This window comes from Rhinatrema bivittatum, chromosome 6 (genome assembly GCF_901001135.1).
Source record: "Rhinatrema bivittatum chromosome 6, aRhiBiv1.1, whole genome shotgun sequence".
In the NCBI taxonomy this organism is placed as follows: Eukaryota; Metazoa; Chordata; class Amphibia; order Gymnophiona; family Rhinatrematidae; genus Rhinatrema; species Rhinatrema bivittatum.
Window position 1 is genome coordinate 340,066,562 of NC_042620.1, and position 15,324 is coordinate 340,081,885.

At 41.5% G+C, this 15,324-nt stretch overlaps 1 protein-coding gene across 1 annotated transcript in view; it reads left to right on the forward strand.

Annotated features, from left to right (window-relative positions):
- Positions 1-1,012: 1,012 nt before the first annotated feature.
- Positions 1,013-15,324, forward strand: part of LOC115093318 — a 61,964-nt gene continuing 47,652 nt past the window's right edge. The window contains exons 1-2 of the mRNA XM_029604957.1: positions 1,013-1,106; positions 9,390-9,458. Of these exons, the coding sequence (XP_029460817.1) occupies positions 1,061-1,106; positions 9,390-9,458 (115 nt within the window). The 5' untranslated portion in view covers positions 1,013-1,060. The remainder of the gene's footprint in view (positions 1,107-9,389; positions 9,459-15,324) is intronic.

The following is a 15,324-nucleotide window of genomic DNA, read 5'->3' on the forward strand; positions in this document are numbered from 1 at the left end:
AAGCTGTGGTCCAATGATTCAATGACTTCTAATTCAAATATAAACAGTTCAATATTCTTTATGCCTATCCTGATGGAAGGGTCACTCTTGATGACATCTGGCTGAAGCTTTCTACCTGCTTGATGTGGTTTCCTCAGTTTTTGGCCCATATGTGAATTGGTCGTCTTTCACCCCATTGCTATTCACGTTAAGAAATATTGGGGTAGATTTTAAAAGGTTGCACGTGGGCGTACATGTATGCGTGATACCCGGCGCGCACACATGTTCCTCTGGAGCAGAAGTAAACTCAGAGTGCTGGCCAGCTGCCAGCACATGCTTTCCCAGGACAGCATCTAATGGCACTGTCCTGGCCTGCCCCTGCCACGCCCATTTCATCTGTGCATACCGGAGTTTATGCGCGTGGCCGGGCCTGTTCTAAAATGCATGCGGTACGTGCAAGGCCCGGCCACGCGCGTAAACCCTGATTTTACCGCGCACAGCACTTTTAAAATTCAGGCTCAAATGTTTAGTGTTTTGGACCTTAATTCCCCATTGTTGGTGGGAATTAATCTTGGTTAGTGAGTTTAACAATTCCTCTGCTCGCCAGGGTAGTGGAAAGATTTTCATTGCTTTGTTACAGAAATACTGGATTATTATTGGGTTTATGGTTCCCTGCATCCAATGTAGTTGTTCTCTGTCTCAGTCTACTTGTAGGTGAGCATTTGGATTGGTCTCATAAGACTCAAAGTAAATTAGCAGGTTAAAAACACATTTTTTCTTGTATTCTCTTTATCCATCACCTGAATGTTTTGCAGCACCTATACTACACTACTGTATTTAGGACAATATTCATAAATATTTTTCTGTTAAATACAAAACAGGAGAAATCCTCTCTTTACTGCTTTTGCTATAGAGCTGCTATGGTAACCAGAAGAAATAGCAAGTAATTGATGTGTCACTGCCTAGCAACAAAAAAATTTCAGCCACCAGCATTCTAGACTACAGCAAACAAAAATAGTTTTGTTAGCTGGGATTGAGAGTACATTCAGAGGGACAGAGAGAGAGAATGGACTAAGGGACTATGTTGGAGCTTCTTATCCAGGGTTCACCGACTTCCAAAACGTTTGGTGTGGTATGAAAGAAATGGAATATAATGCAGTAGTAAAGACCATATAAGTTTTGAGTTTCTATAAAGAACTCAGTTAAACAGAATTTCAAGCGAGGGTCAGGAAGAAGAAAATCAAGACATGGATACTGGGGGCAGCAGGGATAGAGTACAGTAGAGTACAGTTTATCCGGAATAGTTTGGAACAGAGGCCATTCTGGAAAATGATGATGTGATAATGGGAGTTTTCTGGGGTCATCAGCTTTTCCAGATAAATGAAAAATACTGTATTATACAGTAAGCAAATTAGAAAGAGGGAAATAAATAAAAGATGAAGTAGCTTAAAAGGTTTAGGTATGTGAAATAATATGAACTGCAGTTAGATTTCATTATTTATATTTTCCATTATCAGAAAATCTACTGAAAAATGCGTTTTCAGTCATAGCACTCTATATCCTATAGAGGTTGAGTGCACTGAGATGCGAAAATGCACATTTACTGCAGCTCCCATTATTTCTAATGGAGCCTATTTACTATTAATGTGATTTTAGTGGTGGTATACTTTAATAAATCAGTCACTTAGAATGCAGTCACTCAGAACTGAAACAATAAATACAATATCCTTAACCAAAAAATATATATATACGTTAATCATGCCTTTTGATCCTGCTGGATTTAACCTCTGCTTTCGATCTGGTCAACTATTCAGTCCTTTTGGATAGATGTTCTCAGTTAAGTTTAATTGGCAATGCCTTGAACTGGATCTCAATTCTTTGGAGAAAATAGGAGCCTTAAGGTCTATGTGAGATTTTTTTTTCTAACCCAATAATGTTAAATTGCAATGTCCCACAGAAATTCTTGCTCTCTCCCCTTCAATATATTTTACAAGCATTAGGAGCACCTTTTCGGACACTCAAATTATAAGAATATATGTATACAGATGACAAATTATTGTCAAATATGCAAGTGCCAAGAAGAACAGGTTTGTGACAAAACAGTTCCATTAGTTCCAGATAGATCAGAGGTTCTATCTGAGCTGAAGACAAGTTTTCTGGAAATCTTATTTTATTTATTTTCGTTATACAATTTTTATATACCGTTGCACAGTAATATTCCATCGCTACGGTTCACAAAATTTAAAACATAGGTTAGTACAAACACCTTACAATTAAGCTTGCATTATTAATTATGACTTAATACAACAGTAATAAAAATTTAAAAATACAACTAAAAACAAATATTTCTATCAATAATAAAAGGTTTAACGTTTCCCTTATTTGGCCTCACTCTCATATGCCTGGCAGAACAAAAATGTTTTTAGTTCCTTCCTGAATCTCTTTCTATCTTGTTGTAGCCTTAATTCTGTTGGTAATAGGTTCCATAGTCTGGGTCCGGTGATTGATAAGGCGCGGTCTCTCACCTCATTCAGATGTGCTGATCTAATATTAGGTACTATTAATAAAGCTTTGTTTGCTAATTGGTTTGCGAATAACAAATTGATTTTGCATACAAACCCCTCCCTGAAATATTGGGGATTGGAGGTCCCGGAGTTGAGTTTTCTCCAGTGGCGAATGAGGTAGGGTCAGAATACTAATATTTTCAGCAATGATGAAGGACCCAGCAGTCAATTTAGATTCTGGTCTTAAAGACAGGTATTCCAAGTGATTTGCACTGCATATTATAAATTGAAATTGTTTAAGAAACGTCAACCTTTTTTGGGAAACCTCAGCAGTAATCCAGGCATTGCCATAGTTACTTCTTACTTGGATTACTCTAATGGCCTGTGTTTGTCTTTCAGAAAGATTCTTACACAGTCTACAAGTAGTCCAAACTATGGTTGCTCATTAATTATGGGGGTTAAAACCTCTATTTTTCCAGTTTTAATTTAACTTAATAGACTTCCTATTAAAGTGTGAGCTCAATTTAAGATTTTAGTTTTAATATTTCATATATTAAGAGGAGTGGGCCCTGATTACCTTTGCAAGAAGCTGGAATGGTACCTTCCTAGGCAACAATTAATTTTGAGTCAAGGGACCTTATTGGTAATGCCTTTGTTCAGAGGCATAAGGCATTTGTGGATGTGACACCTATCCTCTGGAATTTAGTGCCTACTGATATTAGATTTGAGCAAGGTTATTTAGTGTTTTGAAAAAAGCTGAAAACATGTTTATTTTTGCAGGGGTAAAGCTAGGCAGGTCTAAAGAAGTTATATGATATGACAGCGATGATTATCATGCAGCAGCAAAAGTGATTGTTTTCATTTTAATGTTTCATTTGTTATTAATTGTTTTATATGTTTTGATGTGGATTATGCATGGTTTTGTTGTACACCGCCTCAGGTGATCAAGGATGCAATTAAGTATTTTAAATAAATAAGAAACTTGCATGGACTCATATTTTATTATTCATGGGCTACAATAAAGTGCTTTTCATGTTTTAGAGAAGGTTCTAGAAAATATTGACTTCCTTTTTCCATACTTGCCCTCAAAAAGAGGATATTGTGGTAACTTGGAGATACCAGCTTGGGAAACAGCCAGAAGGAAGAAGGAGGCAGACTCTGGTTGTTTCCTTTATGTGCAATTTATTTACAGTGAAAAGTCAAACAAATGCAGCTCACCTTAAGTTCAGATAGCACACAGACATCGCACATAGCGGGTCTTTGCATAGAATGGGTTCCTGTCTGCACTCTGGGGCCTCTCTAACCCTTCTTGGTCCCGCCTTCTTTTACTAGGCTGAAGGGATCCTTCCTGGGCCCAGAATTCCTTGCTGGGTTGGGACTTAAGGAGGACCAGACCAGATAGCTGTGGCCGGTCCTTTAAGGTAGTCTGAGGGAGTTTCCTGTAGACTCCCTTGGGATGAGGGCCTGCCTGTATCAAGGACACCTCTCTGGACAGGAAATCTGCATTGGCATTCTCCTTTTCTGTCCTATGTTGGATCTTATATTGAAGGGCTGTAGAGCCAGTAAATATCTCATCACCCTCGTATTGGACTCCTTATTTCTATTTATATATGGAAATGGTTGCTGGTCCATTACAAGCATGAACTGCTATCCCAGCAGGTAGTAGAGCAAGGTCTATAAGGCCTATTTGACTGCCAAAGCCGCCTCCTCGACTGTAGAATTATGCCTCTCCTGAGACATCAGCTTTTGGCTAATGTATGCCACAGAATACTTCATCCTTCTCTTGGACTTAGATTGGACTGATTTGGAACATATTTCCTCTTAAAGAGCCCCGAAGAACTTTTCTCCTTAAGCTGAAAACTGTACTTTCTCTGGTGCTTTCTTTACCAACAGCCTTGTGAGAGATTCTATCTTCTCTGAGTAATTGGGGATAAACATTCTATAGTATCCCATAAGGCCATGATTGCTCTCACTTTTGCTTTTGTTTGTGGAACTGGAACCCAGGTGATTGCCTTGATCTTCCAGGTTTGTGGATGGACCTTGCCCTTCCCCAAGGTATAGCCAAGATACTGAACCTCTTGTCCTTCCAGCAAGTACTTATTGGGGTTAGCCATTAGTCCTGCTTTCTTCAGACTGGTTAGCATGGCCTGAAGTTGGCTTAGATGTGACTTCCAATCAGGGCTGTACACCCTGATGTCATCCAAATAGGTGACTGCCTACCCTTGATGTGGGTGGACAAGGCAGTCGGTCAAGCATTGAAATGTTGCTGGGATGCCATTTTGTCCAAAAGGGAGAACGGTGAACTGGAAAAGTCCACCTGATATTGAGAACACAGTCTTTTCATTCACCATTGGCATGACAAGAACCTGCCAATACCCTTTTGTAAGGTCCAGGGTAAAGATGAATTGGGCTGATCACAGATGCTCAATCAATTCATCCACTTGTGGCATTGGGTACGAGTCGACTTTTGAGACCTTGTTTACCTTTTTAAAGTCAATGCAGAACATTATGCTCTTATCTGGCTTTGGCACCAACACTATGATCGAGGACTAATCACTGTTAGCGTTCTCTACAACCCTGAGCCAGGGCATCTCCTTCACTTCTGAGTCAATGATATGATGCCTGGCCTTGGGAATCCAATAGGAATGTTGGCGTACCACAACTCCAGTAGTCATAATGATGCCATGCTGCACCAAGTGGCAGGTTTTAGAAGATCATTTTGTTTTGCTGTACCAGCTGCTTTAAGTCAGTGGACAGCTGCTCTCCAAATTGAACCTGTGCTTGTTCCATTTCAGGTCTGACCTTGGAACCAAACTCTCCTCCTTGTATCTCTCAACACTCTTGTACAACCCACTTCTTTAAGAGGTTTATGCAGTATATTTGAGTTTTCTTTCGTTAATCTGGTTGGGTTATTTTGTAATCCATGGACCCTGTTTTCTCCAAAATCTCACAAGGTCCTTGCCAATGGGCTAACAACTTGTTTTCTGAAGATTGGAGACACAGTCCCCAGCTGGAATACTCTTTGTAATCTTGGGCTTTGGTAACCTGACTCACCTCCTCAGTCTTTTTTCAGGTGATCCTGTACATGGGGAACGTAGTCAACAGGGTTCTGCCTGGGGTTCCTTTTGTCTTCCCAAGACTTGCTAGCTATGTCCTTCCATACAGCAACTCAAAAGGGGAAAACCCTTTCAAGCTCTGTGGCACTTTGCAGATTGCAAACAGCACATAGGGTAAAAATGCATCCCAATTATTTCCATCTTCATCCACAAATTTCCTCAGCATTTGTTTGAGCATCTGATTTAAGCACACAATGAGGACATTGGTCTGTAGATGATACACCAAAGTATGCAAAGATTTTACCTTGAACAAGGTTCAGAGTTGTTTCATTACCTTGGACACAAACAGGGTTCCCTGATACATCAAGATCTCCTTGGGCACCTCAAGTTATGAAAAAATCTCCATTAGGGTGGTCACCACCTTCAGGGTCTTCATTTTCTGTAGTGGTACTGCCTCAAGTGTAGTCCAGAATGATAAGGATGTATGTATTTCCTCTAGTAGATCTCTCTAGTGGCCCCACAAGATCCATGCCCATCCTTTCTAAAGGGGTCTTAATTATGGACATTGGTATGAGAGGTGCCTCCCATACACCAGCAGGCTTTGTTAGTTGGTAGGTAGGGCAGGACCAGCAATACAACTGGACCTGTTTATGTAGATCTAGCCAATAGAATTGTGCTAATATTTTCTCACCCAGGTGAGCCCCTAGAAGGTGGTCGTGTGCTAGTTGCATGACCTTCTGATGATACAGTTTGGAAACTAGGAGCTGTTCTACCAAGTCCCCTCCACACTTCCCTTTGTAACTTGGAAAAGTAGATCTCCTTTCATCACAAAATAAGGAGGGATAGGGTCTGTAAGCTGCGCTGTAGGGACTAGCTTTCCGTCAACCCCCTGTATATGCTCCTGGACCCACTTAAAAGACTCATCCTCACTCTGGGCCCACCTGAAGCTTCCCAAGTCATTCTCTCTTTCCCAATAAAAGGGGCCAGGTAAGATATTCTGGGTGGGTTGCTGTCCTTACCCTGACTCCAATCCCTCTTCTCCAGCTGCCTCTAAATTAGCAGCATAAATTTATTTGTCCTGTCATCACTGCCTCTAGGACTTAGGATTCTTGAAGTCTTTATGATGGAGATCTGTATTGTCCAAGGGAAAGAGTTCTGGAAACTCCAATTCTTCATTGTTGTGGCTGGACAAGTCCACGGTGAGCTGATTCCCAGAGGTTCTTAAAGTTTGGACAATCACATCCTATGATGATGGAGTAGGGTAGCCAAGGAAGAATAACAACCTCAGTTTTGTCTTGGCCAATCAGAGTCTTCAGTTTTACCCAGCTCGTTGGATACTGCCATTGGTCCCTGTATATGTATGCCAGGATCACTACACTGACGGAGTCAATCTGGACTCACCACTCTCTTCGAATGAGCATTTCCACTAATGCTTGGGCTGGAACACCATCTAGCTCAACCATAATCACAAAAGTAGAGGCTCCCTGGCTTGGGACATCCACAAAATTGCAAAAGTATGAGCCACAGCTTTAATGTCTTTGAGTTCATCTTCCCTATGGGAACAGACTCTGGTAAAATGGCCCCTTTCTCCACAGCTGATACATAGCGGTCTAGCTGAGGGTTGCAGTTGAAGTGAAAAGTCCAGCCAGAATTGTGCAACTGGTTGTTGGAGCTTCTAGCTCATAGGACTCTGTCATCCTGTACATGGGTTGAGTGGCTTCTCTGGGAAGTATGGTTATTTAGCCATAGTCTGGGCCTGATAATAGACCTCCGCTGCTTCCAGAGCTTTTTCAACCATAAGGTTTGGGTGTCTGCAGACCCACTGCCACATAGATTACTCTAGGCTGTCTATTTCAGCAAAACCGCTTTGGCTATCTCCACCCCAGTCTTCCTTTCTGGGTGCAGCCACGTCCAAGCAACATCTTTAAGTCTGTGGGATAGTTTCCTTGGGTTTTCTCCAGCCTGCAGAACTCCCCACCAAAATCACTGTCAGACTGCCAGGGTGAATCCTTCTCTCTCTTGTATACCAGCAGGGACATCTGGTCACAAATTGCGAACAAAGGCTTTGTAAATTTGGAGCCCATATACTTTGAGACAAATTAATATACATTGTATTGGAACTGTTATGTAGAGGCCAATGAACTTCATGTAACATCAGATTTAAAACATTCAAAGCACAACACAAAGTTCCTGCTGGATGCACCCAGCCTACATTTTTAGTAAATGTACAGCCTGCAGCTTTCCACTTCGCTCTCTCTTCAGCTGTTGCTGATTCCTGCAATTGCTGGACTGTTCGTAATCCTGAGCAACTTGTCAGCCAGCAGTAAAGGAATTAGTACAGACTAGAAGAATCTAGTCTGGGTCATCAGAGGAATCTATCAGGGTCATCTTAAGTAGTGACGGTGACACGGGAGATGGACTGATTGATTACAGCGGTTTGCACAGCTTGTGCTAGTGGGTTAGCACCATATGCTGCTGCATCATCTGCTCTCACAATGCCTGCTGCTGATCAATCTGTAATTGTTGCTGTCCTGTAGTAAAGATCTGGACCACCTGCTCCATCTTCCCTGCTTACTGAGCTGCCTCTAAAACTGTGGTTCCCAACCCTGTCCTGGGGATTCCCCAGTCAATCAGGTTTTCAGGATATCCACAATGAATATGCATAAGAGAAAATTTGCATGTTATGGAAGCAGTGCATGCACATTTTCTCTCATGCATATTCACTGTGGATATCCTGAAAACCTGACTGGCTGGGGGATCCCCAGGACAGGGTTGGGAACCACTGCTCTAAAACCTTGTGGGAAAACAAAATAAAACCTGCTGGCTTGTCTGACCTTTTCTCACTGATTGACCCTTGACTACACAGGTGGGGCTAGCCCCCTTGGTCTGTTGTGTGAAGGCTGGGTGAGTGGAACTGGGGAAAAAAATTCTGCAAAGGTTTGTTTGTTTTGGGGGGTTTTTCTGCTGTTGCAGCTGTGGGCTTTTGCCTGTGCTTTTCGCTTAGGCAAGAGATCCCACTACTGCCACTATATGTGGTAATTTGGTGATAGCAGCTTGAGAAACAGCCAGAAGGAATAAGGAGGCAGACTCTGGCTGTTTCCTTTATGTGCAACTTATTTACAGAGAAAGAAAAGTCAAACAAACAAATTCAGCTTACCTTAATTCAGGTAGTATACAGACATCATACATAGCAGCAGGTCTTTGTATAAAATGGGTTCCTGTTTGCACCCTGAGGCTTCTCTAAGCCTTCTGAGCCCTGCCTTCTTATGCTAGGCTGAAGGGATCCTCCCTGGGCCCAGAATTTCTTGCTGGGTTGGGACTTAAGGAGGACCTGACCAGATAGCTGTGGCCGGTTCCTTAAGGATGTCTGTGGGAGTTTCCTCAGAGATATATATATATAGTAGAATAAGAGAAACATGTGCCATGTGTCCTAGATGTATTCAAATTCCTGATTCTTCATGGCGCTTGTTTCAAAGTATCTTGGAAATAGATTTCACATGTGTAAATAATGTAACACACTCATGGGGTTTTTAATGCCTGGATGTACATTTTAAGACATTTTTTTATGACCACTGTTAGTGTTTTTGTGCAGCCAAAAGGGATTCAGAATTTGGTTACTCTGTTGTGCACTGTATACTGGTATGGTTGGGTTTGTGCCTTACTAAGGTACATTTTTTGATTTTAGCATAAATTTTCATAGCTTTCTTTTGACATCCCAGAACAGCCAGTCATTATGATTGCTGGAGCTGTATTTTCATTCCTTGTAATATATATGTATATTATTCCTTGTTCCTTGGCTATAAGTTACAAAAGGTGTACTATATTAAAATATACCTAACTTTGTTTTCAGTAATGGATTTACGAATTCAGCTACTGAGGATCTGCATGACTTTAATATTTTTTCTATGCTTCAATTCAAGTGAGTATAGCTGAAGGAAATAATTTTTATAATTATAAACCAAGGTGATGTGATATTCTCTTATTTATTTGTGAGGATTTCATATACATATCAATGACATCACAACAGCATATGGAGAATGGGAAACATTTCCCTCTGTAATAAAAATGAAAATGATGGCTGAATGTAAAAACTTTTATAAGAGGGTTATCATTTATATCTTTTCATTGTCAGAATAGGTGGTAACATATTTATAATGATAGAATAGCAAGTTTACTTACCATAAATAGTGTTCTCCTTAGACAGGATGAATTAGCCATGACCTGTGGGTAACATCAGACGGCACTCAATGGACTGTTCTCTCTCAGTACATAGATCTTTTGTTCTACTGAGCATGTGCAAAGATTCCTGCAAGAGTGTTGCCTCATGAGCCCTTTTGGTGCTAATTCTAGCTAGGTAGTCAATTCTTGAAGGAGGTAGGCAGATATTTAGCATGGCTAATTCATCCTGCTGTCTATAGAAAATACTGTTTACAGTAAACAAACTTATTTTCTCCATTGACAAGCAGGGCTGAATTAGCCATGACATGTGAAGAGCCCCATGTGAAGATTGTAGTTGAGCGTTTACTGAATACGCCACCTGGACCCCACCATGGAAAGTAGTATACTGGGTAAGCAGACTACATGAAACTGTCTGAATCTGCTTTCATTCTTTAAGAGATTGTCCACAGTAATGGGATGCAAAGGTATTTACTAATGTCCATGTTGCATCTTTTCAGATGTCTCAAGATATGGCTCACAGATTGAGCCACTGATGCAGCCATGGCTTTAATTTTATGAGCCTTGATGGTGTATGTAACTTGTAAGCCTGCTAGCCATAGCAACGCGTGGTATGGTCTGCTAGCCAGTTGGACAATGTACGCTTGGCCACTGCTATGTCCAGTCTATTAGAATCGTAAGAGATGAACAGTTGCAAAGTCTGATGATGTGGCTGAGTTTTTCTGTAATAAGTTAAGACTTTTTTTTACAGTCTAAGCACTTTCTAACCATCATGTGCATGTGGCCTTGGGAAAGAACATAGGTAACATGGTTGATTAATATGGAAAGCTAATACTTTTTTCAGTAGATACTCCGAATGGGGGCAGAGAAACTATCCTGTTGTTGAAGAGTTGCATATAAGGAGGATAATGAACCAAAACCTGAAGTTCTCTGATTCTTCTAGCTGATATGACTGCTACAAAGAATATTATTTTCCATATTAGAAACTTTAGCGAAGCAGACTACAGTGGTTCAAATGGTGGCTTCATCAGTTGTGACAGAATGTTTAAGTCCCATGGAACAGGTGGCTTCCCAACTGGAGGTTTAGTATGCCATAAGCTTTTCATGAACTTGGAAACTAATGGATGAGAGAAGATAGTCTTACCCTTGATTTCAGCATGAGATGTACTCTTACTGATGTGGTGCCAAGACCTAAAGAAGGAAGAGAGAGCAAATAGCTCTCAGTAAAAGGAATTCTGTTGACATCATGTGAAGAACTATTTCCATTAAAAATTGTAGGGTCTCCTAGTTGATGGTTTCCTGGTAGACACTATTATATCCCCAATATCCTTGATTGAGTAAGGACAATTCAGCAATCACTGAGCTCTCAACATCCAAGCTGTCAAGCTGAGGAAGGGAAGGTTCAGATGAAACAAATGTCCCTCTTCATAAGGATGGTTCAGACCTAAGAGGTATCGGAGGAGTGCTGGACAGCTGTACCAGGTAACTAAAACAAACTTGCCTAGGCCACACAAGCTACAAGGATCAGAGAGGACCAGTCTTCAAGAACTTTTTGCAGTATTCTAGCTATCATTAAAATTGATGGAAAAGCATACATGAGAAATATATTCCAGTCAAGCAGAAAAGCTGGGTTAGTATAGCTGGATCTAAAAAAGGTTTGGATGACTTGGGGAAATCCACTGCTTATCCCTGGAATAAGCAGCATGGAATCTATTTAACTTTTGGGATCCTGCCAGATACTTATGACTTGGATTGGCCATTGTCGGAAACAGGTTTATGGTTTTGATGGACCTTTGATGTGACTCAGTATGGCAAATCTTTTGTTCTTATATCCTGAGAGGATCTAAGTTTGCTAGAAAGAATGGAGCAAAACCTTTCCAGTTTTCTGTTTTGTTCTTGTAGCAAGCTACTATAAACCAGATTCCTGTGCCATGAGCTTATCATGTGTTGGAGCCTTACAATGTGGACCAAGTTGTGTCTGGATCTGAGTGATGTATTTTGAATTTGTCAAAAAGGGGTTTTCAACAAGCCTCCACAGCCAAAGTGAAGGAATATAAAAAATATATCAAAAACCCCTGTGTGCTTTCCTTTGAATGGCAAATGTTCTGCAAGAACCAACATTCAGTGCACTCAGTGTTAACAAGTTGGGAAAAGGGTTGTAATGTTTAGCCTGCCTGGAGAACAGCACTACATAGCCTGCAGAGGAGGAAGCCAAAGGAATGCTGGGAGAATATTTATGATAGAAAAGGCATAATTTGGCTGATGCTCTCTGTGTGTGGGGAATGGGGACAGCCAGGAGTTGGAGCCAGGAAGAGAGGAGTACATATGGCAGCCCTGTAATCAGTTATTAAGCTGAAGAGCTAATTATCAAGGGGAAGAGACAGAGGTCTGCCTCTGAGCTGTTCTTGCTTCATAGGCGAGATGCATGTGGGGTTCCAGCAGGGGATGGGGAGCCAGGAGCTGAGACACACTTCCTTTCCAGAGATATCCAAGCCCAGGAGCACATGGCTGGATCACCCTCATATGAGATGGAGTTAAGTAATCTAAATTTTGCTCAGATAGTATCTTAGCAGAGGAGGGGAGAAGGTTTATTTCCTTGCCTTTTGTCACAAATTCAGTATCTCATCTTAACTGCTTCAGCCTTTCAGCCAAAGTCAAGCATAAACTCTAGCTGGCAAGTACAGCCACATGAGAAGCTGATGGACCATCGTCTTTCTGTAACAGATTGAAACCAGTCCCGCTTTGGGGTAATTTTCAAAAGGAGTTATGCACATAAATGTAATTACTAGTTTAACAATTTTCAAAAGCCATTTACTCAAGTAAAGTGCACTTACGCAAGTGTAGGAATTTTCAAAAGTCCATTTACTTGCGTAAAACCCAGTTTTACATGAGTAAATGCTTTTTAATATCAGGCTCTTTCTGTTTAATACCAAGTAAACCATTTGGGGATGCTCCCCAGGAGAGAGAGACCTTCCACAAACTGCAGTGCTCATCTATTTGGTTTGTCATCTAGCCAGATCCACCATCAAGAGGGACTTCTTCATTTTCCTGATTATTTGGGGGGAGTTTTTCACACAGTTTCGTGTTTGGGACAGGGTGCACCCTTTAGAAACTGTTGACATTGGGTTGGATCTGTCTCTCCCTCCCCCCCCCCCCCCCCCCCACCACACACTTTTTTTTTGAGTACTCAGGGATAAAGACAAATTTTGAAAGTTGTGTATTTCACTGCCTCCCCCTTCCCACACCTTTCTCTATTTGTGTTCCCTAATTTTTTACTATCCATATGAGTACGTTGGTTGCCTTGGTTAACAGGCCATACCCAGTGTTATTTTTGCACTGCTTGATATAAAATAAAACTGCAAGTTTATATTATATTTCACTACTCTATTTTTCCCATTTAATATTCTGATTGGATTTACTGTCTACCTGCACAATACTAGTAAAAGGGTTCATTACTGTTTTATTCTGGATTGATGATTTTATCTGATCTGTGGTGCCACAAGTGAGAGGTTGTGGTATCGGGGTGACCAGGACCCTGTCTCATCGCAAGAATACACTTGCTGGAAACCCCCTATAGACTGAACAGTCTGACTGTTGCAGGGACCATTCATGTAGACAAAAATCTCTGCTGAGATGATCTGCTAATGCATGTTGGAGATCCCTGGATGGAAAGTCACTAGCAGAATAGCTTAATGTTTGCATGCCCATATCTTTATTGCCTTTTGGCAGAGAGTACATGACCCTGTGTGTCTCTGCTTGTTCACGTAGACTATTAGGGATGTGAATCAGATTTCGGACGATTGAAAATATCGTACGATATTTTCAAAATCGTCAGAAATCGGGGGCTCCCCCAAAACGATAGGAAAACCCCACGATATTGTTCGTGGGGGTTCTCTTATCGTTTTGGGGGAGGGCGGGAAAAACAGCACACACAAATAACCCCTAAACCCACCCCAACCCTTTAAAACGAATCCCTTAGCTTCCCCCACCCTCCCGACCCCCCCAAAAAAAACTTTTTACAGGTACCTGGTGGTCCAGTGGGGGTCCCGGGAGCGATCTCCCGCTCCCAGGCCGTCGGCTGCCACTAATCAAAATGGCGCTGATGGCCCTTTGCCCTTACCATGTGACAGGGTATCCGTGCCATTGGCCGGCCCCTGTCACATGGTAGGAGCACTGGATGGCCCGCGCCATTTATGGGAAGCATGGGAAGCCAGGAGAAATGCGAGCAATATCCAGACTCCACAATTTTAAGAACCCAGCAATGTCAACTAGAGGCCACGTGACCCAAAATGGCAGTTTAGTGAGTCATCTGGGCATCTGGTCTCTTTTTACCTGATCCTTTCCTCGCGGATTATGCCGCATTCGGCCTGCAAATGCAGGGCGAGGGAGCGTCTAGCTCCAGAGACATCCTCGCCACAAGTCTTGGTGTGGCCGATGGACGCCCACGTATTTCAGGTCACAGAAAAAGCCATGGAGGGCTCGCTGGGAGTGGAGTGGGGGGGGGGGGGGGGTAAGAGGAGCCTGCAACCTCCCCTGAGTTGATACAATGCTGTCTCCGGTAAACAGAACATCGCTTGAGAATCCAGCACCCGACACTAGTATCAGTGGATACTGGGGTCGGGCCTCCGCTGGATTCTCCCCACTATTGGAAGGAGAGGCCCCCTTTTATCCATGCAAAAATGTGGCTCCAACTGCCCTAATCCAGGGTTATGGGACAGAATCCAAATGTCCCCCATTTCAGATAACAGAGTTGGTGAGGCCTCAGCAGTTTAGTCTCGAAACAATTTGGGAAGCCATTAATACTTTAAATATAAATGTTTCATTACAAGTTAATAATATTTCCAAAGCAGTTCAAGATGTGGATAGGAGATTGGAATTAGTAGAAAAAGATATGGGTGAAAGTAAAAAGATTCAGGACTTATATACTACAAAACTTGAAAGTCTTATTCTTACCCAGCAAGAAATTATCAAGGAAAATAATGCATCAATTTTAAGTTGGAAAACTTGGAAAACCTAGCTCATGCAAAGAATATTCGTTGTATAAATGTTCCGAAGATTCCATATACCTCTCCTAAGGATATCTGGAAAAGGTACCTAATTGAATCATTGAAGATTCCAGAAGAAACACTTCCTATAGTAACTAAAGTGTATTATATATCACAAATAAAGAACGTTCTAACTAAAGAAGAAAAAGAGTTTCAAGTGAAAGAAGCACCAAAGATGAGTATTTCTGATATATTGGAAAATTTGGATGAAGATCTAGCAGTGCCAACTAAGTTGACTGTCAGGTTCCTACTCGATTCAGACAAGGAGTGGATCTTTAAAAATTATTTTCAACACTGGAAGGAACTTTTTTTTGAATTGTAAAATACAGATGTTCCCTGATCTTTCCAGGCAAACACGGAGGCGCAGGCGCCAATTCTTGCTACTAAGAACTAGAGCATTACAATTGGGAGCTTTATATGTTCTTAAATTTCTATGTAAATGCTTGTTAAAATACCAAGGGGTTTCATATCAATTTTTTCTTCCTTCCCAGTTAATTCATTTTCTTAGTAATAAGGGGGAAGGTTTGGGTTAGTTCCCAGTTTCTGGCTAAGGGAGTTTTATGG